The sequence below is a fragment of the Octopus bimaculoides genome, chromosome 12 (assembly GCF_046866305.1).
Source record: "Octopus bimaculoides isolate indiv1 chromosome 12, ASM4686630v1, whole genome shotgun sequence".
NCBI lineage: Eukaryota > Metazoa > Mollusca > Cephalopoda > Octopoda > Octopodidae > Octopus > Octopus bimaculoides.
The window spans coordinates 7512344-7539664 of record NC_142939.1 but is presented as its reverse complement, the minus strand read 5'-3'; the positions used below and the strand labels follow the sequence as shown (position 1 = coordinate 7539664).

The window sequence follows — 27321 nt, the reverse complement described above, 5'->3', positions numbered from 1 at the left end:
GTTTGTAAGCATTGACAATCTGGAATAATGATGTGCAGGGCGAAAACGCCGCGTTGGGTTTCACCACTTTGGTGCATAACGGTCTGTGGGAGCCAAACTTGATTGTGAATATATACTTTCCCATTAAAGTGGGCAAGATTCTGACTATATCTTCAACTATCCGTGCATTAATGAATATATAAAGTTATATTCTTATATCTTTATATAGCTGTAGAATATATATTGTTAACTGTGGTTATTTTCTTACCATTCCAATCGATATTTGATCACCTGTTGCCAAGCAATTACAGCAATATAACCCTAGGAAAAAAAGTACAAAAAAGTAAAAAACATAAAAGAAAGAAAAGAAAAAGAAAGACAAGCGAAAGAAAGAAAAGCGAAAGAGAAACACGAAATATTTGGAAAGTAGTACTGGAGTCAGTAGTAGTTGTAATAGTAAATACAGTAGTAGTAATAGTAAATACAGTAGTAGTAATAGTAAATACAGTAGTAGTAATAGTAGTAGTAGTAGAAGTAGTAGTAGTAGTAGCAGCAGCAGCAGCAGTAATAGGTGCCGTCATACTATTGTTTATTTGTTCCATCAACTTCAAAGATAGGAAATATTTGTTATAAAGAACCCGAACCAATGGCAGCAAAAACGGATTATTGGGTGGCCGAAAGTATAAAGGATGTTCCATTTGTAGATCGATACGAAATGGGAGATGAACTTGGAAGGTAACGTAGAAATTATTTCGGACGTTTTATTTAAGTTGTAATAATTTTAAAAACACACACACAAATCTTTTCACTGAAATAAACTGATTATTATTTCTTGATTTTCTAAAACATTAATGATTTTCTGGCGGGATTTAATTTCTTTTTTTCTAAAAAAGACAAAGTAGGAATAAATCTTTTTCTTTTTTTAGTTTTACATTTTTTTTTAAAGCAACGAATTAAACTTGGATTGACTAAAGAATATATATTGAACTAAATGTGATCATAAAGAGAAGACAGCTGACACAACAACAACAACAACTATAATTCTTTGTAATTTTTGGCTCAAGGCCAGCAAATTTGAGAGAAGGAGGCCAGTCGATTAAATCGACCCCAGTGTTCAGCTGGTACTTAATTTTATCGGCCCCGAAAAGATGAAGGGTACAAATGCAACAAGATACCAATCCCTTCTACAAATGTTTAAAACAATAACAGTAATAAGCAAACATTCAGGGGACTGGGTTCATGAAACCGTTTTGGATTCTCATTTGGAACCATTTCCCTCTGTGGCCCTTGTTATTATAGTTGCAAGTGGCCCATACCTCGCAGATTCCTGTTTCCTCTTTCAAATCCCAGATTTTATAAGGGAGTATTTTTTGAATAGCTTTCACTATCTCATGGGGAACGAAAAAGGCACAGAAGCGGGTGTTCTCTCTCTCTCTCTATCTCTCTCTCTCTCTCTCTCTCTCTCTCTGTATTCTTGAGTTTGTTACATCAGGAATTACGATCTGAGAGATTTCTTTTTCCCCCACAAAATTCCAAATTCCTTTTTACATTGTTGCGCCAATCCCCCCCCACCACCACCACCACATTCTGTGCCATTTCTCTTCTCTATAAGGTAATAATAGCTATTCCAAAACTCGATTTGGGACTTCTGTTTCTCACAGGTTGAGACACTACGGCTGGTTTTTTGAAAAGCTATCCCCTCCTCGTGGGAGAATGAAAAGGACTTAGAATTTGGGGGAGGGAGCAAAATTGGAAAACAAAAATCAAAATTTTTGAAAAACAAATATTTCTGAATCATAATTCCCGTTGTATGAAAGTTTAAAATGTTGGAAAGAGAAGGGGAAAATACATAGGAGTCGTACCTTTTTCTTTCTATAACCTTATTACAGCTTTTCCAAAATTCTGCCTTTAAACAATTTTTTTATTGGAATGGAATAAATAATTGTTTCTAATTTAGGCAAAAGGTCAGCAACTTTGAGAGGAGGGGCAACTCGATTAGATCTAACCCAGTATTTGACTGGTACTTTATTTTATCAACCCTGAAATGGAAAGTTAACTTGGACAGGATTTGAACTTTGAACGTAAAAAACGATATTTATCTGATCTTCTAATTTCTTCTTAACGTGTAAATGAATCTTTAAATTTGTAAATGGTTCCACGGTGCTTGCTTCAATACTGCTAATAATATGAATAAACAATATATTACAGTGTCTATCTCACACAATACCGTTTGTTTCTCTTAGTGGTTTCTGTAAATAAACTTTTTCATAACAGCGTTTTTAAATATATTTTGAACCATAAAAGAAGCATTGTTCAATTGTTTGTATATAAATTCTAAGATGTATATGAGAGGGTGGAAAACGGAGAAACCACCACCGACACAGTTTACATTATCTTCAACAGTACCTCTTGTTTCTGAAACCAAAACCCACAGAGTTGATAAGATAACATAATCGATTGTATTTTAGCTTTGTTAAGTAAAAAGACATATTTATGTCAAAAGGAGAAATCAATATTATGTACCCGTTACCATCTCGAACATCAACATGAACATTCAGAACAATAATAACCACAAAAGGAACGTACAAACACGTATGTTGTTATGTGAAAGCGAATATCTGCATTTTTCGTTTCGTAACTCTTTGGTAACGTACGATCGCAAGAGGCAGATGTAGTGAAACCACCTCTCTCACGGTTATTTGTTTTACAAATGCGAGCATAGCAGGGAACAACTCTTTCCCGCCTTGCTGTTGTCCATCACCTGACTGACTTTTATTTTCGCGGCATTTGTCTCCAGTCCGTTCGCCCCAGGACGCAAACCGACCAACCGTAGCCACTAATAAGGTCACGTGAGAGAGTATTTTTCTGATGCTCTCTGGAGCCTATCTGTATCTATAAATAGCCTAAATTATCCGCGCCAGTTTGTCGCGGCTCAGATCCTCACAGATCTGGTCGTTGACCACACGCGTAACACAGCACCAACCAACCAGCCAGTTCCAGCGACGAAATCACCAGCATCGTTCAACTACGTACTACCAGCATCGTCGCCAGCGTCAACACGACTCTACGTACACAAGCTACCAAACAGCAACCGCAGCTTCTCTTCTCAACCCTGTTTGTGTGATTTGCTCACCACGAAATTAACAGCCAGAACTCAACCTGCGAAGAACATCTGTATCAAGAATCCGGCCCGGCATCGAAGCCTCAACATCACGACAAGTGACTTAGCTCTGCCTTAACCTTAACCTCTTATATACAGACAATCTAACTACTGTGTACCTTAACAGAACTGGTATCTTATTATCCTGTGTTACAGACTCTTTCTATGCTTTGTATCTCTTGCATTCACATACATATAGTTGTATACACACTCTTTTGTTTACATGACGGCCTGTCTTATATTGTGTTTTATTATGTCGCATTCGCTCACACACAGACATACAGTTTAATGCTACAATAAATCTTACTGTTATTCATCTTTATCGGTTGAGTCATCTTATATCATTACCTTACTGGCATTTCTTAGTTCTCTATATTATAGTATCGTAACATATATCGTTATATTTTGTGTCGACCGTGTGACGCGTTAAAAAGGAGCCTGTTTTCCATTCGTCACCATTTCTCCTTTGGTTCGCACGGTCGTTCTTACAGAGAGGATATGTCCATGCCCGTGCAAAGCCTGTTAAGAGACACAGGCTGGATGTGAAATATGGGCCTCATTTCAGCTTATAACAGGCCCAGCACAAGGCCCTCTAAGGAGCATTATAAGCCCCCGGACAAATCAATGTATTGGGCTTTATAGTATTTATTTATTGACAGCAAGCCACAATAGAATTGGGTAACTAGCCAGTGTGCTTTATGCTTTAAGACAGCACTGTTAAGTCATACGTTTCAAAGAAGCCACGATCTATGCGTGGATTACGGGAATATACACGTTAACGATGTAATTACAATTAACAGAATAAAAGAACTAAAACGATTTATTGCAAAAAAAAAAAAGAAAGATAATTCTTTACCAAAGAGTCTTCCCCTGTGCTTCTAACTATGCCAGCTAGTCCACTTGACCGCATCCATCTCTAGTCGGGGTGGTGTGTATCTTGGAATTGTAGTTGGACAGGATATGTATGGAATGATAATAATCAGCAGGAGATAGTATATGAGGTACTCTTTGTTGGCAATGAACCTCGGAGGTTGTTGATTTTGTTATTGTTACCTTTAGTGTAGGGCTTATATCCTATACCATCAGTGGATTATTGTACGGATGCCTCGCGGGGCCCGATCCTAATCTATGAATGCTGTAGCTAACTGTCAATAAATACTATAGGAGCCAAATGCATTGATTTGCCCTGGAGCCTATAATGCTCCTCAGAGAGCCCTGAGCTGGGCTTGTTACAAGTTGAAATGAGGCCCATATTTCATACCTAGCCTGTCTATTACAGGCTTTACACGGGCCTGGACATACCCTCACATTCCTGCGACAGTATGTTGTCAAAGACTTACGAAAAGAAAAGTTATAAGTTATTATCTATGGAGTTGAAGAATAAGACTAAGGAAAAGTGCATTTATCAGGTACAAAATCAAGGTTCAAAGTTGTAGTTGTCTATGAATATTTAATCTTTGCTATGATTATAGCTTTTATAGTCTAACCAAATGCAGCAAAGTATTAAATCCCGTCTGCTTTGGTCCTGAATATCAAGTCCCATCAGTGTCGACAGTGTTCGTTACTCTTCTGGAGTAATTAAAATAATACCAGTAATACGTTTGGGTAAGGCGGAAAGCTGGTAGAATCGTTACCACGCCGAGGCAAATGCTTAGCGGCATTTCGAGCATTTTTACGTTCTGAATTAAAATTCCGCCGAGGCCGATTTTGCCTTTCATCCTTTCGGAGTCGATAAGATAAGTATCAATTAAGCACTGGAGTCGATGTAATCGACTTATCCTCTCCTCTGAAATTGCTGGCCTTGTGGCAAAATTTGATGCGTTTGGATCAAATCCATTCAATGTACTCTTCTCAGTGTATGTGACTTTGAGCCGTGTGAAAAAAAAGAAAAACGGAACAATATATTCTTGCTGACTATGTTAAACTCTCTCTTTCACTCGTTTCAGTCCTTGGACTGCGGCCATCCTGGGGCAGCGTCTTGGAGTGTTTAGTCGAACAAACTGATCCCAGTACTTATCTTTTTTTAAATCTGCTATTTATTCTGTCGTTGTCTTTGCCGAATCTCTAAGTTACGAGGACGTAAACAAACCAGCATCGATTTCCAAACGGTATTGTGAACACACACACATACACATACGACGGGCTTCTTTCAGTTTCCGTCTACCAAATTCACTCACAAGGCTTTGGTCAGCCTGAAGCTACAGCAGAAGACACTTGCTCAAGGTGCTACGCGGTGGGACTGAACCTTGAACCATGTGGTTGGGAAACAAGCTTTTTACCACTCGACTACGCTGACGGCTTTATTTAATATATTCTATATTCACGGACTCCCCACATAGTGATTGATATCAATAAGAACTCCATATAGTGTGTTTGACATCAGTTAGGCCTTCAAATAGTCTCTGGGGTATGAATGTGATATCTGTTTGATATGAAAATAAACGACAGTTCTCACTCGCAAGCGACTCTGACTTGGTAACAACATGTACCATGGCTCCACTTATTATTTTAGGTGACCGTATAGTCACGAGCAAGCATAGGTACCTTCTTCATGTGTCTATGTTTGCTATATCTGATTCAATGATGACCCCAAATATTTCAATATATTTTCATATTCATTTTTCACTCCTTAATCTTAATTGAATAACGTTGTTGTTGTTGTTGTTAAGTGATTATTACTTAATTCTTTAATTACAGAGGTGCCAGTGCTATTGTATATTCCTGTCGGAATAAAAAAGATAACACCCAGTGGGCAGTGAAAAAGATAACCAAAAGGGTAAGTTTAATGTTAGCTGTAATCATGTCTGCATTTGCTATATGTATGTGTGTGTGTGTGCATATAGAGACAGGCACCGCTAATCGAAAAGTTAACTTCGTTAATCGTTAATCCGTTAACCAAAAAGTAACTTCGTTAATCGTTAATTCTTTGAAAATGTAACGGAAGTTCACGTGAATCCGTTAACGTTAATTTTTTATTGAAAAAAAAGGCATAAAACACATCTAAAACACTCACACATCTATTGATATTTTTCAATATTTTTCTCCTCGTGAACAAATTTTATGGAATGATGATGTCAAAGTAACACACGTGTAATCCCAACCGAGCGAAGCCGCGTTATGTGTAACAAAAAAAAAAACACCTAAAAACATCTTTAGGGTTCATAGTCTTTTCTCCTCTAGGCACAAGGCCCGAAATTTTGGGGAGGGGGCCAGTCGATTAGATCGACCCAAGTACGCAACTGGTACTTAATTTATCGACCCCAAAAGGATGAAAGGCAGAGTCGACCTCGGCGGAATTTGAACTCAGAACGTAAATACAGATGAAATACCGTTAAGCATTTCGCCCGGCGTGCTAACCACTCTGCCAGCTTGCTGCCTTAGTGTTCATATTAAATGCTTATTTGTTCACGTTATTCTGAATCATTCAGGTTCAAGAGGGATGACTACAATATTTGCTTCTAACTTTGTAAATTTTTACATACAGATTTGAAATTTTGTCAGTGGGTGCTTTATATACCACTGCTTTATAGTTATGTAATGTTATTCTTACTCTTACTTGTTTCAGTCATTTGACTGCGGCCATGCTGGAGCACCGCCTTTAGTCGAGCAAATCGACTCCGGGACTTATTCTTTGTAAGCCTAGTACTTATTCTATCGGTCTATTTTGCCGAACCGCTAAGTTACGGGGACGTAAACACACCAGCATCGGTTGTCAAGTGATGTTGGGGAACAAACACATACATACGACGGGCTTCTTTCAGTTTCTGTCTACCAGATCCACTCACAAGGCTTTGGTCGGCCAGAGGCTATAGTAGAAGACACTTGCCCAAGGTGCCACGCAGTGGAACTGAACTCGGAACCATGTGGTTGGTAAGCAAGCTACTTACTACACAGCTACTCCTACGCTTGATCTTGCTGAGTAAATTTGACTTTTATCGGCAGGTAAACTTAATTAACAGGTTTAAAAGCAATAACATTATGGATAAACACTAAAATTGAAATTCTTAATGCATCTAAATTCTAAATGTCATTGCGTCCTTGCATAAAGATATGGAGACATCTGTTCCCTCAAATGGCAGTTAATCTCAGCCTTTTGATATTAAAAATAGTATAAAACAAGGCTGTGTTTTGGCACCAGTATTATTTGCACAATTTTTGTAGTAATGCTGGAGTGTATCTTCTCTGATGTAGAAAAGGGTGTGTTTCTTGAAGACAGGAGAACGGGTGGCATCTTCAATCAACAACGTTTCAAAGTAAGGACTAAAGTTGCATCTCAAACTATGTTTGTAGATGAGTGCGCCCTAGTTGCTTATATACTCGAGAACATCCAGTACATCATTAACAGATTTTCAGCGGTAGCCTGATCTTTTGGCTTAACTATTAGCATCAAAAACTGTTGTATCAACCACACCCTGGTAATAATCTAGAAATCTTGCCCAGCGTATTTGTAGAAAACAAAGCTTTGGAAACAGTTGATGCTTTCACATATTTGATTTTAAACTCGATAGGGAGGGTCAAACTCGTATTGGAAAGGCCAGTACAGCTCCGAGAATCTTTTTGATCGACTTTGGTAATGCCCATAATGTCTCAGTTCAAACAAAAATAGAATTCAGTTGTCCTAGAACCCTTATCGTAAGCACATTAGTCAACAGAACAGCTTTCATATGAGATGTCTTAGGCAAATATGCGAAGTTAAATGGTATGATGGAATTAAAGATAGCACTATCCTAGAAATGTGTAGAATACCTTGTATAGCGGTTTTCTTGATCAAGTCTCAGATGCGGTGGTGTGGACACATCCTCCTCATGAATAATGATCGAATACTAAAACGAATCTTTTTATGATCAGCTTGTAAATTCTCGGCGCAATGTAGGCCGGCCGCTTCTACGGTATAAGGACGAATTCAAAGATAATTTGAAACGTTTGAATATTACTAAAAGAAACTTTGAGAATTTTGCGAGAAACTGTGCAGATTGGCGGAAAGAGTACTTTTTCCAGCTTCAAAATTTTGAAACTCAAAGGAAATCAAGGTCGGTTATGGGAAAATCGGAAAATAAACTAACAGAACAAGTCTTCCTGCAAACCACCAATGTCCACGTTGTGATTTCTCAGCCAGATCACGTGCTGGTTTAATAAAATCATACTCGTGTCCATATTGCTTTTTGTGGCCTGACGACTGACATGAAGAATCACCCAGTGAAGTGAAAGAATTGTAAACTTGGGTAAATTGTTCTAATAGTAGTGTGAGTGTAGTGGAGGCGCAATGGCCCAGTGGTTAGGGCAGCGGATTCGCGGTTTCGATTCCCAAACCGGGCGTTGTGAGTGTTTATTGAGCGAAAACACCTAAAGTTCCACGAGGCTCCGGCAGGAGGTGGTGACGAACCCTGCTGTACTCTTTCACCACAACTTTCTCTCACTCTTTCTTCCTGTTTCTGTTGTACCCGTATTTCAAAGGATCAGCCTTGTCACGCTGAATATCTCCGAGAACTACGTTAAGGGTACACGTGTCTGTGGAGTGCTCAGCCACTTGCACGTTAATTTCACGAGCAGGCTGTTCCGTTGATCGGATCAACTGGAACCCTCGACGTCGTAACCGACGGAGTGCCAACCACCAGTGTGAGTGTGTTGTTGATTGTCCATTTTTGTGTCAGTGTTGTTTCCCGGTAGAACAATACTGGTTTTTCTGTTTCTGTCTCTGCTGTTTTTGTGATTTTTGATGGAATATTTTTTTCTTCCTGGTTCGTTTTCTCGCTGAACACTAATATGTCGTCTTCGACCGAAGAGGCCGTCATATGTCTGTGTGTGCGCGCGTGCGCGCATGTCACTTAAGTAGACAACTTCGTTGACGTTTTCTTTTACAAACAAAACACAAGATGTTAGTAAAAAATAAATGAAAATGCAATTATTGGCGTGTATACTAAGTATAACGTATACATAATGTTAAATTATACACACCGTATTATACACGCCATAAATCACTAAATATCACACACACACACACACACACACATATATATATATATATATATATATATATATATACACATATATAGATATATACACACATATAAATATATATATATATATATATATGTATGCGCGCGCGCGCACACACGTTCTTTAGCTTTTATACCTGTTTCAGCCGGAGGCTGAAGCTATGCTAGAGCACCAACTTTCAGTGTGTTTGGATTTCTTTGGTGAAGTAGCGAGATGGACAGAGCTACTCTTTTTTTTTGTGCCTTCTTTTAACAATTTGGGGGAGTTTACCAAGGGAACTTTGGAAAAGTATCTGCAGTAGTTTTGCGAGAGTTTTCTTGCATGTATTTAGAAGAACAGGTGGAAATCCATCTGGGCCTGTTGCTAAGTTCATCTCATCGATGGCCGATATTACATCTTCGTCTTTTAAGTCGATGTAATTGATAGCTGTGTCTTTCCCATGTGGATCAACACAATAACTCATCAGGGTTACTTATTTCCATGTTTTACATGGAGAGGTAAGGACACTTTGGAATTGTTTATTTAGCACTTCACTTATCCTCCTGGGGCCTGCTGTCAGTAAGCCGTCTTCTTCAATCATCTAGTGCACGGAGGCAGACTCTTTCTAGTAGAAGGATCCATTTTTATATTTTCCATCGCCCTGGTTTCTCTTTCTATCCCTTCTTTTCATGGGAAGGTTTGAGTTTATTTTCGATCTCTAAAAGTGCCTCATTGAGTAGGAATTTCTCGCTATCACTAAGTTGTTGACTTAAGATTTTGGGCATCATTATTCCCCAGTTCATAAAGACTATAGGAAAGTTGGTTATACATCATTAGATGTATACCTGACTTTCCTATATAATATTAAGAATATAACGGAACGCTGAACTCCAGACTATCAACTTAAACAACATTTATTCAGGTGGTAAATATATACATCTTTAGCTCTTGTTTGTTGTTACTCCTTCTGTGTGTGTGAGCATTGTTGTTGGGATGTTTGGTATGTAGATGTAAGCGAGCTGTCGAGCGTAAGTCCGAAAGATGGTGAGAGACAGCTAAACACGTCCATGCTCAATCGCTGGCCAGCAAGAAAGAGACTGTCTCCAGAGTTGGAATGTTGGAGACACTGCTTGACACGTCCATGCTCATGGCCGGCCGACCGAGAAAGAGATAGAATAGAAGCGGGAACGCTTGGTTGTTTAATTCCACGCATGCGCACGGCGTTACTACAAGACTTTCCTGTCTCGGAGAATGATTATTTTGTAAGTTGTCGCTCTCTTCTCTGGAACAAATTTAATGCAAATGGATCGCATTATTGACATGAATTCTTTAAGTTTCATATCAATATCTTTCATAAAGAGACTTTTAAGCCAATTCTGCTGGAATATCTGTTTTTCAATTGACTTCCTGTCAGCCTTGTAGAAGTTCAGACTGGAAACGGTTTGGATGCCATCTGTGTGGGATACATTATTGATTAATTTTGGACCTTACATTGTCAGTTCTATCATGTTGTAGTCGGAGAAGATTGTCGGTGATATCTTCACATTGTGGATAAGTTCCACATTGTTGCTAAAACTACAGCATTTTGTGCCTGTTGTTATTTCAGTCATTTTGTGACAGACTGCTATCACGTAGATGCACAGCTTCCAATTCCTGTTTTCTGATTTGAACCACTGTAACACTTTCCAAAATTTTTCTGGGAATAAATGAATCTTAAATTAAAATTCAGCGTGAAAATTACATCAATTCACCAAAATTTGAAAATATTCACTTAATTTTAAAATTTCCAAATCTGTGACAGCAACCGAAAAGATCCAGAATGAATTCCATCAAAAAACAAAACCTGACAACGTTTTCAGAATTCAATACACACAATCACTTCAATCACCAATATAAAAAATAAACATATTCTACAAAACAACAACAAAAAATACAACCCCCAAATACACATTAGGAATATCCAATCTAATTACAACCAGAGACAACCCCAAACACAATACATCAGCATCGCACATGGAAATAAACTTTGCATCAACCAACTAAACAAGAAGACAATAAGTTCATAGAGACGTAAATAACTAAACCATATAAAAATAATCAAATATTGGTATCCAGCACAAACCACATTTCGTGGCTGTTATTTTGCTGATTAAAAAAATGCCAGAAAGGCTAAGTTCATTAGCTGATTAGGCTTATCGTCGCTTTGTATATAATGCGTTATTTGGTCATTCTGGTGCACAGGGAATAAAGCAATTATGGAAGTTTATTAGTGATCATATTTAGATAGCTTGACATTAGCCACCATGCTCAATTACATTTCATAATCATTCTCAAAAAAGTTATCTACGTTGGTCAAAAGTTAATGTAACTTTATTCAGTTAACAACGGAAAAACAAAAACACCAAGTTTCAGGTAATGCAATTGTCTTTATTGATAAGATTTACTTAGTAATTATTGATAAGATTTAATTAAGAATTTAAGGGCCGTTTGGATCATGATTCTTAATTTTGAGAGAAGCCAACACTCGAGACTCAAAAGAAGTCTTAATACGCCTTGCAAAAATTTTCTCGGGGCCCTGACACAAGCACGATAACTGTGTAAGTCGAACTCTGTATTTCAACACACAATATGTCGAGATTTTACTATTTGTGGTGCTGCATCATCGATTATGGTGATTCCAGTTCTTGAGTGTTATTTTATTTTATCGAACAGTGAAAGATGAAAAACAAAAATTCACCTTGATGGGATCTGAATTCAGAATGCAAAGGGGGCGGGTAACTAAATACCATGAGATCTTTCATTCAACGCTGTAATGATTCAACCAAGCAACTGCCGTTTTAATGATGGCTTCAAATTTGGGGGCAGGGGTAATCGATTACAGTACTCAATTGTTACTATATATTATCTACCTCAAAGAGATGAATGGCAAAGCTGACCTCGGTGGAATCTGAACACAGAACGTAAAAAGGGACAAAATGCCATTAAGCATTTTGCCTGGTAAACTAATGACTCTGTCAGCTTGCCACCTTTTAATAATCATTTCTATTATAGGCACAAAACCTGAAATTTTGTGGGAGGGAGTTAGTTGATTACATCGACCCCAGTACTCAACTGGTACTTATTTCATCGTTCCTGAAAGGATGAAATGCAAAGTCGACCTCAGTGGAATTCGAACTCAGATCATAAAGATGGATGAAACGCCGCTAAGCATTTTGTTTATATCTCCATAACTTAGCAGTTCAGCAAAAAGGTAACCGATAGAATAATTACCAAGCTAAAAATAGTAATAAGTACTGGATCGAGTTGTTCGACTAAGACCCTTCAAGGCAGTGCTGTATCATGGTCACAGCCCAATAACTGAAAAATAAATGATAACAAGTGTTACCAATGGTGGCAAACAGGTGAGATTGGCGGGAATATTTTTATATCAAAGATATGATATGATAAGAGGATGGGCCATCGTGTTGAGGCTTCTCTACACGATAACTGTCACGATATCAATCAGAGATACTTATTTTATTGTTAATGCCAGAAAAAAAAAACAAAAACTCTCACAACACTACCGAAATATATGTTGTTAACAAATGTAAAACGTGACCAAACCTATCTAGATACATTCAAGTAGCTAATTCTGTCTGTCTGCATGTTACACTGATTCCTCTTGTCTTTTGTCATAGAAACAGTGATTTTGACCAGGCAATGCACCAATATATTTTTGTATAAGATTAAACCGACCCCTTAACCCAGTATTTGGCAAGCACATATTTTGAAGTCAGAAAAATTTAAACTCGGAAACCAAGAGGAACATGATTAACGTACTTGTTGCTCCAAAAACATCGACAACGACCACAACGTTAATATTTCTAATTTAGGCACGCGATCAAGTTTTGAAAAGAAGGGCTTAATAACAATAATAATTATAATAATAATGATGATGATAATAATAATAATAACGATAATTTGGCATTTAACAAGGTGTTGAGTTCTGCAGATATTCATGCATGACATTCACCAAATCTTTTGATCCAGTAGCCTTGAACTTCATCTGGTCCTGGGGTCTTCCAGCTGCCCATTTTTTTTTTTTTTTTTTTTTTTTTTTGCTGATTTCCTTCACTTTTCTAACTGAAATGACTAGTTCTGGCTGTTTTTGGACAGGCTACTGCTTCAGTTCTTGCAACCATTCAGCATCCTTCTTGTGCTCCTTGTCTTTGCTCCAGACGTCACTCCAAAACCTTTGACTTACAATGTTATCTGGTGTCACCTTTTCATCTGTACATTCTCCATTTATTTCTTTGTAGAATCTCTTCTGATCTACTCTGAATAACCTATTCTGCTGGCGTCCCTTCATTCTTTGGTCGTATCTTACCATCTTTGCAACGAGGCACTGTTTCACTTCCTCCATTACAACTTTCAGGCCCTTTCTTTCAATATCACACTTCCTGTTCAGTCAACCACTTGTTATTCTTCAGAGATCCCCATGTCGTCAGCCAATAAGAGACACGCTCAACTGATTAAGGTTAAACAACTGACAAAGAAATCTGAGGTATTGAGCAGAATATTTGCTGTAGCCCACCTTTTATACCAAGACAAAACAATATATATGATCACACTTCCAATCAGTTAAGATGAGAAGCCATGAGTGCCATTGTCTGGTACTGCATCAGGGCTATTATTATTATTTTTATAATTATAATTATTATTATTGCTTTTCTTTAACGATGTATTCATTAATCCTTTTGAATCAATAAGGATGACTTAGCGGGGTGCGATTTCATTTGGCTATACCTCCAGGAAAACGCAAAAATTAGTGTTTATGATTCAGTAATTGGCAGAAAAGTCATTGTTTTCAGCTATGAACACAAAACCACGTGACCATCTGATTTTTATCTTTTCCCAAGATGCAGTTCACAGAGATCGTTCTCGCTGAAGCGTATTTGCAGGGTCAAGAGGGTTAACCAATTCAGTGATAACCTATGTAAACAAATATATTTTTTCACTTGTAGCCTCACAGTCGAGTGGTCACTGTTGAAATCAAAGTGTTATTAGGACTCAGTCATCCAAATGTCGTAAGTACTGCATTTTTTGTTTGTTTGTTGTTATTTTTTGTTTGCTTTTTTTTTATTATCCTCTGTGTGTGTAAGCAAAAGCAAGATATTGTAATCACTCGTCTTTGTTTGTTTGACTATACATCTTTATCTATATATGTACATCTAATTCGAATCATAGGTATTTCAGTTCATTAAAGAAATTATAACAGAAAAGTCTAACTCTTCCATTGCATGTAACACGGGCAACGCCGGGTATCTCTGCTAGTATTTATTATATGTAAGTATGTATATATATATATTTATGCCTGTATATATGTGAGATAATAGGTTCACTTTAATACTTTCAGTATTAAAGTGAAAATATCTGACATTAGAATAGAGAGATGTTATTGTTTCACTTTTGACACGTAATACTGCAATAGTGGATGAGATGTAATACTGCACTGGACTCGCACTAGGCATGAAGCTAAAAAACATTTTGGCCTAAAACACTACATGGACCCTAAGTAAGGCATGTGTAAAATTTGAATGAAATTGGTTGCGTAGTTCTCAAGTTTTTGGGATTCACACAGACAGACAGACACACATTCTCATCTTTATATATATAGATGAATGATGACAATACATCCTAGCAAAAAATTGTCAGCTGAGCACGACTCGGTGTTTGATTAAAAGAAATGTCTACAAGTAATCCAACAGCAATGGGGAAGGTGTCAGGACGTACTTTACGCTAATTGATGAAACAGAAAATAATTACATGGTAACGAATTAATTGTTTATTATTAGATATTCGCGTTTCTTTGCTCATACAATCAATATATATTACATAAATTAGAAAAATGGACAAAACAGAGAACACAATTGAAAACGAATTACAAAACAATAAACATTAAAAAAACAATACGCCACCTTAGGTTGAAAATTTTGGGGCGCTGGGAAACCCCTCTAATGACTATTGAGATATGGCAGCAAGCTTGCCGCGGGTATGTTCTCTAAATGTTATATACTTCAATACGAAACCTCATGGAAACGAAGCAACTGAGAACATACCAAAAGCCATAACATATTGAAACAGTTCAGATGATTTATAACTTATTTCTAATCCTAAACCAGCGGAATTATCTAAAAATTGCATCTCCTCTTCCTCCAATAAATTTTTTTTCACAACTTCCGATATAAATGAAATCTACACCATCTGAAAGGTACATGTAGAAAATTACATTAAAATATCTCCGTTTTTCTGATTGTTGTTGATTTTGTTCAATTACCTTTTCAAAACTTTACCATTTTCAAGTGTTAGTGAATTCCTGGGTGGTGACAGCTGTTGAAATAATGGCTCACTAGCAGTTATAAACTGGCATTAACATCGAGCTTCGCTTTATATGGAAGCCATTTTTTTTTTGTTTTTGTGACAATTCAATATTACAATTAATTTGAATTGAAACATTTCTAATCAAAAAATTATTCATTCAGTGAATCACTTGAAATTTTCGTAATTTAAACGTGTAGGTCTGTATCAAAATATTAAAAATCTAATTAGGTTAATTAAATTTAAACCTTAGCGAGAATGTTTCTGTGAAAAGTAATTAGTATTCACATAATCAACAGTGTAAACATGTCTACAGATATAGAGTATCTCCACTTACTTTTAGTGAGTTTTCTCGGAGACTTCTTGGCTTCGTACTTGTTGCTATGACGGCTGAGCTTTGTTTTCTTTTCCTCCTCCTTCTCTTCCTAAACCCAAACTCCCTCCCTACATGTTTCACTTTGAGAGCGTATCACTTCCACTGAATGTGAAACAAATTAACAATCACCAGATGTCCAAATTAGTTAGAATTCTCTCTATCTTAACGCAACAGGCTTTTCTCTCTGAACAAATTGGGGAGGGGAAGAGCTCCCATTGCGTATGATGACTATGGAGTGCTTCAGTACACGGGCTTCACTTTTGAAGAGGACCTCTATATACCTGAACTGCCTTGTCTTGCTCATGTTATTCATCGCATATTTCTTTCAAAACTCATTTCAACTCAGTGTGTGTCGCTGGTTCTAGGCATTAGGGTTTAGTTGATCCACAGCGATACACAACCGTCTTCCGTGCAGTTACTTGGCTGAGATGGTTATCTGTGCCGGTCATCTTCACAAGCTGTTTCGTGTCTGTCAGGCAATCTTCGTTGTTGTTACATGTAAAACATGGGATCTTTCTGATTTGGCGGACACCATTTGTTTTCTAACGAAACACCTTCAAACTTGGGACACTGGTAGAATGTGTCATATAAAACATCTTTTTCTCTTAGCCTTGTTAAGAAAAGTTTGTATATTCGAAGTTTATTTCATGTAAAAAGTTGTCGTATTTCGGTAATTTCAACCAGTCACTGACGTCTATTGAGGTGAAAACAATTACTGCTGTGGTTTGTCAACAACACGTTCTGGCGGTGTAATGGGATCTTTTCCCTTGAATAAAATTACTGCCGTTGTTTGTCAACAACAACTATCGGCGGTATAGTTATTTATGACATCGTTCATGCGTTTGTACTGGTTTTAGCTTTAGGGTTAGGGTTATGGGTGTTTTTGCCAAAAACGCAGAACATAAAGATGGATGAAATGCCACTAAGAATCAATAATAATAGTTATAAGGATAAATTTTCATCAGGCATTGAAACTAAGTCTTAAAGCCTGGTTGATCCTGAATTTTTTATAACTCCTTAACACTACAACCCTCTGGCATTTCCTCTCTGTTCATATTTATTTATGTATTTCTTCATTATCCTTCCTTTAAATATTAACTTCCAAATGATCAAGTTGAGCTTTCATTAAACCAGTCTCAGTGCTTTATGTAAGAGGAAGACTAATAAAAATTTTGGACACCAACTGCTCCTATTTTGATTAATTTATAGAAAATGAAACGAACAACACTAGAATGCATAATTCTCTGTATCAGAATATTATAACTAATATGCCTTTAAAAAAAAAAACTGTGTTGTAAGGTTTTAGTTACCTTCATTTGAAAAAACTTTATCTTATATTCTGAGAAAACTATTGTATTTGCTATAGGTTCGAATGAAAGAAGTATTTGAGACTACAACTAGTTTGCATTTGGTTCTTGAATATGCTATTGGTGGTGAGCTTTTCGACAGGTAAGATTATTTAAAATTGATATTTGATATTTTAGTGCAAAGTGATAGATATATAGTGAGCAATACATGCCTAGTTTAAGCTCCATCAGTGAGTATGCTAACCTTAACAATGAATTCATAATTGTTTGAAACTATTATGAATATATATACTTTGTTGGTTTCGGGGAATCATTAAAAGGGTCATTTAATATCTTTCCTCTCATTTATCTCACTTTAGTGCAGGGTCTGTATTCACACATACTGGTTTCAAATTCTGGCACAAAACCAGCAATTTGGGGAGAAGGGATAAGTTGATTATATTGACCCCAGTTCTCAACTGGTACTGAGTTTATCAACCCTGAAAGGATGAAAGACAAAGTCATCTTCAATGAAATTTGAAGCCATGACTACAAAAGCTAGAAATGTTGCATGGCATCTTGCTCAACTGGGCTGCAGGAAGAATGTATCAATCTATGAGAATGACATGATCACCATGTTGTTGGGTACCACATTGAAGGGATATGAGGTGAAACAGGAATATGAATTAATTGGAACATCTTGGTGCACTTGCAATTCATCGTTTGGAGAGGCAAGTCCATATTAGCTGGAACTGTGTGTTGTTGGACTGAGAGTTCTATTAAGATCATTCATATATGCTCATTCCACATTCCAGCGGCACTGGCAACGATCTCGCTTGAATGTCTTTTCACATGCCAGGAAGGCGACACTGGTAACGATCACACTCAAATGGTGCTATTTACGTGCCATGAACCTCGATATATGACTGGTACTTATTTCGTTGACTTCTAATGGATGAAAAGTAAAGTTGACTTTCACAGGATTTGAACTCAGAACATAACTATATACAGTACTATGCTGTCTTCCTCTTAAATACTAAACTACTTATCTCTTTAATGTTCACTTACAGAATTGTTGAAAGAGGTTCCTACTCAGAAAAAGATGCTGCAAATGTGTTTCGACAAATACTCACAGGCATTGAGGTAGGGCCATACTTTATGTACTCCTGTTTTCTTCTTCTTCTTGCTGTTATAAATGTTTTTATTTCTGTTTTGGAACAGTGGATCTCACAGCAAATGATAAAGCTATAAATAACAGCTTGCAAATATTGAGTGAGAAAACCTTTGGATAGAAAAAGTTGAAGGCTGTTTGTGGGGCATGAACCCACATCTTCAGTAAATATGTCAGGCGTTCTACCATTGGGCCAAAGCAATCCTTCAGAGAGTACGTGAAATAATTCCTTTTTGGAATGGTAGATCTCAAAGCAGATAAGACTAAATAACAATGCATGAATATTCAGTTAAAGGGGTTTTTAACCCAATATTTGCATGCTATTATTTATGGCATTCTGGTTCAAGATCCACCATTTCAAAAAGAAATTGTTTCATGTTCTCTCAAAGTTTATAAATTTTTATGGTGCTCTTAATTCTATTTCAACCTATAAATTTATAGATCTTCATCTCATTGCTTCATTATGTGAAATATTTCAACTATACCCTTTATTTTGTTCATAAGTTAAGGTTGCTTAAAGCATGACACTTGATTTTGTTACATTATTCTTTTATGTTATAATTCCTCTGGTTCTTTGAGAAAGCTAAATATTTACCATATTTTGTCTCTTTGTGGTTCCAGTATCTCCACCAAAACAGTATCATTCACAGAGACTTAAAGGTTTGTGTCTATGAATTTCCTTGATTTATTTCTTTGGTTTTTCTACCTACATGGATTGGATAAGACTTTTATTATTTATATATATACACTAGCTGGTGTACCCGGTAATTCCCGGGGGGTAAAGATGTTCTTTTGAAACGCCTTATTACTCTGATATAAGAAAGCAATTTCGCTATAACTGCCACAAAAGGTATTTTTCATCACAAAAAAGCACAAAAAACTGTCATCTGGGGGAGTGAGAGATTGTCAGAGGTTGGTGAGAGGCAAAGACATTATTCTGCTTAGCAAAGGCATCTGGGAAATGTATAACTGGTGTCATTCACAGAAAAACTATTGTTTTACCGTGAGAAAAGTGCTATTGTTTTACCGTAAGAAAAGTGTTAAGTGAAATTTGGCAATCAAGGATCAAATCCATGCTATGCCTGCATGAAGCCACTACAAATATGATGTGGAATAAAAAATTTATCTAATGTCATAGAAAAAGTGTAACTGTAAAAGTGCAGAATTATCGGAGTAGCGGGCATTCAAAAAAGTATGTATGTATAGAAATGTATGAATGAAGTCTTTAATGTTTAAGATTCAAATTAAGGAAGTGCAATAATAATGTTTAGCAGTTCAAAACTGTGAGTAGTGAAATGCAGAATTAGGTCAACTGATCAGGAGAATCAAATACTGATCTCTTCGCTAAAATCTGCAGGCGGTATGGGTTATTTCCCTTGTTTACTTAAATAAAATATTAGTAATATGTAGTAGATAGAAGGATCCATTAGAAGGGCCCTATTATCGATTTTTTTTCAACAATCTAAGTATGTCACAAGGTTTCCAGACATGAGTTCTACTCCTGTGTCAAGTTTCATCAAAATCAAAAAAAAAATGTACAAGGAGTTAGCTAACAATACCACAAACAAACACACACCGATTTTCCACATATGTAATAGATATGTATATATATTTTCTTTTTTCGGTGGGGTTGTTACTGATTTATTATTTCTAAGTTGTAGTCTTCCTCATCATCATCATCGTATAAAAATTATACTCATCATTGTTACATTATTATTATCATTAACTAGCTCTTCCCTACAGAGTTTCAGACCATGTGCCTATAGGAGAAATATTTTTTGTCACCATTATCCTCACAATTTACACCATCATCATCATCATCATCATCATCACAACCATCAGCATTATATCTTATATTGCAGGACATTGTCTTTATATTGTGGAATGTCTCAATGGGACACATCTTTGTCCCTTTAGCATTCATACCAGCCCAAATATTTAATGTTCAAACTGACCAGGTCTCACACTTACCCTACAAAAATAAATGAACATATCATTGAAATATTGAAGGTATGTGATAACATGATTAATTCAAATGATAAATATGCATTACATTTGACAGACTAATCCAAATGCTAAAGAGTTGTATTGTAGTTGTAATGTTCTTATCAGTCCGAATATGCTTGAGGCATGATCAAACTGGAGAACAAGCTATTCACTACATTTTGTCATGGAAAATATATCCCGTTTATAGACAAATGGTGTGTATACACCTAGATCAACTTACAGCACTACTTACTCAGACTGTGAGATGCTAGCATTTCAGAGTAGTTATCTCCTCTTCAATCACAGACACCAGACAGGCAGCACTATGGGCTGAGTGGAGAGATTGACTCTATAATGCTTTTCCAGTCACCATACAGTGACTGGTAGCTCTATACAGTGGCTCACCATAAGTAAATTGCAGAGGAGGAACGCTAAGCAGTGATAAGTAAATTTGCAATGTTATTATCAGTCCAAATATGTTTGAGGCATTTTGGAACTGATCTAGGTATATAGATCAGTTCAACAATCAGCGGATCTAGATGTATACACACCATTTATCAACCAACGAGATATATTTTTCCTGACAAAATGCAGTGATTAGCTTGTTCTCCAGTTTGAAGAGTAAAATGGCAGAGCAGATGATGTATTGGACTACCAATTTGTAAGTTCATATCCATTAGCAGACATTTTGCCCTATTTCACTTCATTTTGTTTATGTGTGTGTGTGTGTGTGTGTGTGTGTGTGTGTGTGTGTGTGTGTGTGTGTGTGTGTATAGATAGATAGATAGATAAAAGAAGTTTAGCCACAGAAAAGCATGACCTAAGACTCTTTTCACTGCATCTGAAGTTGTTAGGAGGATGGTAGGAATGGTATCCTTAGAGCATAAGCTTGGCTTGAATCATTGCAACAGAGAATAGTCTAGGAAAGGCACTCAAAGACCACATGGTAGTGCAATGCCAGGTAACGGACTAAATTAACCACACAGCACCTAGAATGGCATTACCAATGGTCTTCTATCCACTTCCTGTCTACCATATTTCACTTGGAGCTTGATACAGTCTCCTGGCTTGCACCAATCTTCAGTCAAACCATCCAACCCATGCCAGCATGGAAATTGAAGGTTAAGCAATGATGATGAGGAGGATGAGAAGATGGTAGAAAACACTCTCTTGTTCAACTATTTTTTGAAATTTTTTTTTTTTGTATTTTTGTAAATAAAAATAAAATGAAAACAATGAAATGTGTGCAATGGATTTGAACTCACAACCAGTGACTTGGTAGTCTTGTACAACATCCACAGTGTGGGATCAGACTAGAAATTATGTGTTGTGAAAAAAATGGGCATAAAACAATGACAACAACGATGATAATGACTATGACAATGGTGCCATGGAAACAACATCTGGATTTCAAAGTTATGGAAAGTCTTCTCTATTTTCAGCCTGAAAACTTACTTTACTGCACAAAAGATGAAGATTCTGTCCTTAAAATTGGTAAGTTGTCTTACTGCTGCATTTGTTAATCTGTTAGCATTCAAACAAGCCACATCTGGCCCAAATATTTCTATTTCATGTTCAAACTGGCTAAATCCAGTCTCTCACACCTACCCTACAATGTCATTCTAAAAAAACTTAACAAATACATCATCGAAATCTCATCATTAATTGCAAAACAATGTGAATAAATAAGCATTACATTTGACAGTGGAGTCTAGATGCTAAAGAGTTAAAATTCCAACTATTTCAAAACATGTTGCTTGTTCAGATGTGTTGTTCAGACAAAAAAATCCTGTTTAGACTTCTTTGAACATTCGGATTAGGTTCCTTCGCTTCTACTGCTGAAAAATAAATAACTTGGTCAGGTTTGTAAGAAAATGAGTGCAAGTTAACTCGATCACTCCATTACAAAAATATATCGAAGCAAATTTATTTATTATTGTATTTTCCATTTTCAGCTGATTTTGGTTTATCAAAGATCATGACGACTAGCACTTTGAGTATGTCAATGTGTGGTACACCCAGCTACTGTGGTTTGTAAATAGTTTTGTAATTCTTAAGAATTGTCATTGTCAGCCTTGTCATCAGCATTGTCACTGTCATCATCATAACCGTCATCACCATTATTCTTAACCCACACATGAAACAGAGCAACAATTACTTACATGTATAATTAAAATACAGACTGGTCGGCATTGACTACTCCATCCTTGAATGCAGTTTGAGGATGATGCCCAGCAGGTCTGCTTTGGAGGCTTCAAGGTCTTTTATCCTGGGTGATATATATATATGTGTGTGTGTGTGTGTGTAAACAACACCAACAGAGCATCACTCAAGACATCCTTCCTGATAATGTGTCTGGGGGCACAACATTCAAAATAACAAAAAAAAAAAGTAAAATTGTAAAAAAAATTAAGTATTTTGTTTTCATATATATTTTCATTTTAAGTTCTTTTAATTAATCTCAAATGCCCACTTTGTGAAATATTCTTCTAAAAACAACTATTTTTTTCCATTTCAAGGAAAAATATTAAAACAATACTAAGCTTGTTTTTGTAATATTTCTTAGCTCCTGAAGTCCTCCAAGGTTCCATGTACAGTTTTCCTGCAGACATATGGAGTGCTGGTGTTATCTTGTTTATTTTGTGAGTATAACAACATTCATAGTTTGCTTCTCTTTTTCTTTTGTTTTATTTTTGATTGTCAGAGGGGGAACTGATGAGGGTAAGTTACTCTCAGCCAGACACATGGATCAAATGCTTGCAACAAACTGGATTATGCTAAAGACATATAAGGATCAGGTACTGGAGCTAAACAGGCTGACAAATGAAGTGTGTCATCTAAGGGGTCTCTACTAAAGGACCAGGTAATGATGTTAAACATGTTCATAGAGTCTAAAAGCTAATGGAACTTTGCTAAAAACATGAAAGGACCATGCGCAGGGCTAAACAAGCTAACAAATGAGGTTTAATATTCAAGCGTTTCTGTAAAAGGTATCTAAGTCAAAGTGATGGTAATAAGCAAGTTAACAAACCAAGTCTAATATTTAAGGGTTTCTGTAAAAGGTAGCCCAGGACCAGATGGTGGTGTTAAGTAGGTGACAAATTAAATCATACATTATTTTGTAGCTTTGAGACTTTGATGATGTGATTGATTATTTTAAAAATGACATTGTAGGGTAGGTGTAAGAGGCCAGATCTGCCACTTTGAACATGAAACAGGTAAGAATACTTGGGCCAGATATGGCCAGTTTAAACACTAAAGGATTAAAATAAAATCCTTGAACAAACATTTATATATCAGTATATAAAGTTACAGATATTTCATTAAAACTTTGTCCAAAGTCTTGATTATAGTGACAATTAACTGAAACAATCATCAGGCAGGTTGCTTATTAAAAATATATTTCTATAAATATATAGGTTCTCAGACATTTCACTACCTAAGTCCTCTTTTACTGCTTTTCAAATTTTGTTTTCTATCCACATGAAAAAATGCAGAGATGATGAATGTAGGGAAAATAATTTGCTTTTGAAAGTTTAATTTTTCTGAAAGAAATACTGAATGGCTCTTCCCCCACCCTGGCCACCTATCAGCTCCCCGCTTTCAGGTGAAATGCATATCTTTTGTATGAAAAACATAGGAATGTGAGTAAATTGAGAAAAGAAATAAGTAGTGGGGTAATCAAATGTCATCTCAGACATGCTAGAAACAACATTTTCTAATAACAACATGACTAATCATTTTTACTGTGGGTAACAAACCTTACTAAAGTTTCTTTTCACTTTAATAACCCTGATTTTCTGACAGATGTTTGCATCTCTTTTTGTTGCAGACTCGTTGGTTATGAGCCATTTTTTGCATCAAATGATCACAAAATATACAAGAGAATCATTCGAATTGACTGGAAATTTGAATCTCCCTGGTGGGATGATATTAGTAGCAACAGTAAAGTAAGTTTTTTGTGCGTGTACATATCATCATTGTTGTTTAACATCCATTTTCCATGCTGGCATGGGTTGGACGGTTTGACCAGAGCTGGCAAGCGAGAGATCTGCACCAGGTTCCAGCCTGATTTGGTTTCTACAGCTGGTTGACCTTCCTAACACCGACCACCTTACAGTGTGTGCTGGGTGCTTTTAACATGGCACTGGCACAACCACTTGAACAAGGTGCCTCCAGCACAAGTGCTTTTTATGTGGCACTGGCACAGGACTCTTTCAGGCATCCAGCCATAAAAACCATGCCACAACAGACATTAAATGAAGAAGAAGAAGAAGAAGAAGAAGAAGAAGAAGAAGAAGAAGAAGAAGAAGAAGAAGAAGAAGAAGAAGAAGAAGAAGAAGAAGAAGAAGAAGAAGAAGAAGAAGAAGAAGAAGAAGAAGAAGAAGAAGAAGAAGAAGAAGAAGAAGAAGAAGAAGAAGAAGAAGAAGAAGAAGAAGAAGAAGAAGAAGAAGAAGAAGAAGAAGAAGAAGAAGAAGAAGAAGAAGAAGAAGAAGAAGAAGAAGAAGAAGAAGAAGAAGAAGAAGAAGAAGAAGAAGAAGTGGTGGAGGAGGAAGTCTACCAAAAAAATAGAATTGGCATTTTCTGCAGGTCATGTTACCTCAAAAAACTTGACATACAATCATCTCAGCAGAAAATAATTCCAAAGATGACATTCCTCAACAAAAGGTAGATTAGAATATAAAACTGCTTTCTGCAATTAAGAGTGATGAAATTTTGAGTGGATATTTCTGATTTCCACAATAAAACAGTTTTTAAAAAAAATTGTCAACTGAATCAGATGCAATGCCTTGATTATTTCTTTTAAATGTTGAAATCTTTTATTTTTTTTAATCTTTTGTCTTTTTCTGTTTTTTATAGGATTTGATTTCTAAAATATTGATCCGTGATGCTAACAAGCGTCCTAACCCAACAGAAGCCTTGCAGCATCCCTGGGTAACAGGAGAAGCAGCCAAGGATGAGAACATGGTGAAAACTAAGCAAAGATTGATATCTTTTAATGGACGAAGAAAGTTAAAGGTAAATTCTCTCTTTATAGCAATTCTTCCATTTCTTCCATTTTGGAATCTTGAATGATTCATTTAAATGGATTGATTCAAATATCAATCTGGGTTTTGTCTGTGGGTTACCCAATTATATAGTCTACATAGAAGAAACATCACTGTTACTTCCTGTGTTGCTCAGTCCCAGGATAAGGACTGCTGATAGAGCAGACTTAGGATGAAAGCCATTCCAGAAGTGATCCTCTTTTCTTTTTCTCAGGCATAGTGCACCCAGAACCATTTTATTCAGTGCCCTTCTTTTCTTCAACAGTAGGTTATGATTTGAGGGGAAAATTTGGCTATTATTTCTATCAAGTCAAATGATCACAAAGAGGTTCTATCATGAAATTATAAATTACTGTTTCACAGCGAGCATCAACCCAAATGTCACGAAGTATGTAGTTATTGTAAATCAATTCAAAAGAAGGCATTTATTCCAACTTTGTTCTGCTTACCGATTAATCCGTTAATCATGGCTGTCCAACAATTAAGACGTGTTGTTTTATATTAGGGAAAGACAGCATCCATCTATCAATGTCGTTTGACACTTCACCATATTTTCATTCTACTTGGCTTTCCTCAGTCATATGCACTCGGCCCCCAGAGTGATAACGAAGATGCGCTCCAGCCAGCAATATATTGTAAATGAAGCAACCATCGGTCACTGATTTGCAACAAGCAAAATAGCTAGTTGTAAAATCTCAAGAAGAGATCAGGGTAGTAACTATACTAACAAGTAAAGTCAGATGTGATAGTGCCCATGTTGATGGTCATGCCAGACGTTTCGGCTGCCTGGATAAATCTCCTGAGGTTATCATCATGTTCATGTCGATCTTTGCCAGCCATGATGATGTCATCTAGATAGGCAAAGGTTTTTTGAAGATTGTTTCTTTTTATGAATTCATCCATGACACACTGGAAAATTGCAGCAACGTTGGTACAACCAAAGGGGAGCCATTTAAACTCATACAGTCTCCCTACCTGCATCAAATGCTGTCAGCTTATAATCTTTGGGTAGGAGTTCCACCTGATGATATGCAGCTGTCATACCTATGTTGCTGAAAATCTTGTTTGCTGCTATTTCATTTAGAAGATCATCGATTTGAGGCACTAGGATAGGCATCCAGTTGTGTGTACATATTTATTGCGTTCAAGTAGTTGGTCAGTCTGTTCTTCCTTCCATCACATGTCATGAAGCATTGAGCTCACAAGGGACTACAGCTTTCCTGAATAATATCCTCTGAAAGTAACCTATTTCATACTTAATAAACTCTGCGCCTCTCGGACAGCTAATTAAAGTTGTAATTGGTTTGAGCTTAGCGGTCTCAATGCCTGAACGTAGTTTGTACATGGTGCATTTGAGGCTTGACATGTACATGCAGAACGACACAGGCTTGCACGTGCTCTTAAAGTCAATTGTAACTGCTGAGTGTTAACTGAAGATATCGATTCCGATGATGACTGGAACTACATTGTGGTCAGCCACAAGGAAATTAGCATTATATGCATTATTTCCCAGTTGTAGTTTGCTACTGAATTTGCCTTTAATTTCCAGTGCTGCGTTGTTGGCCAAGTTAACTTTTCTGGACAGATATGATCGTATTGTAATCCCCAGGCTGCAAGAAGATCCGCTTCTATAAATGTTAGAGCAAATCCAGCTTTTGCTAGCAAGATTTGCTCTAACATTCAAACCTTGCTGGAATTGGTTATACCAACACTCTGCATCTCTTGACATTCATCACTGCTTGTTCAGAATGTATGACTTAGTGTTTTCAGTTGGGAGGAGACGTGGCTTGACTGGGAAAGATAGCTTTGTAGATCATGCCTTGATATTTGGCATACTGTCTGCATGCCCTAGGAATGGGGCTAACTTGGGGCTGTACAACAACACAAACAATAACTACTGGTTACAGTCTAGACCATTCTTCCTCCATTTCATATTCATGCCACATGACTCCTAACGTACATTCAGCACATTCTGTAAGGCC

General features: G+C 36.7%; 1 protein-coding gene across 1 annotated transcript in view; it reads left to right on the top strand.

The window, feature by feature from the left end:
• The window catches only part of LOC106870421 (calcium/calmodulin-dependent protein kinase type IV), a 29807-nt gene continuing 2486 nt past the window's right edge, over positions 1-27321 (top strand). The window contains exons 1-11 of the mRNA XM_089360721.1: positions 1-714; positions 5837-5915; positions 14119-14181; positions 17215-17297; positions 18205-18277; positions 18927-18965; positions 21734-21785; positions 22247-22321; positions 22858-22933; positions 24124-24241; positions 25152-25310. Of these exons, the coding sequence (XP_089216847.1) occupies positions 626-714; positions 5837-5915; positions 14119-14181; positions 17215-17297; positions 18205-18277; positions 18927-18965; positions 21734-21785; positions 22247-22321; positions 22858-22933; positions 24124-24241; positions 25152-25310 (906 nt within the window). The 5' untranslated portion in view covers positions 1-625. The remainder of the gene's footprint in view (positions 715-5836; positions 5916-14118; positions 14182-17214; positions 17298-18204; positions 18278-18926; positions 18966-21733; positions 21786-22246; positions 22322-22857; positions 22934-24123; positions 24242-25151; positions 25311-27321) is intronic.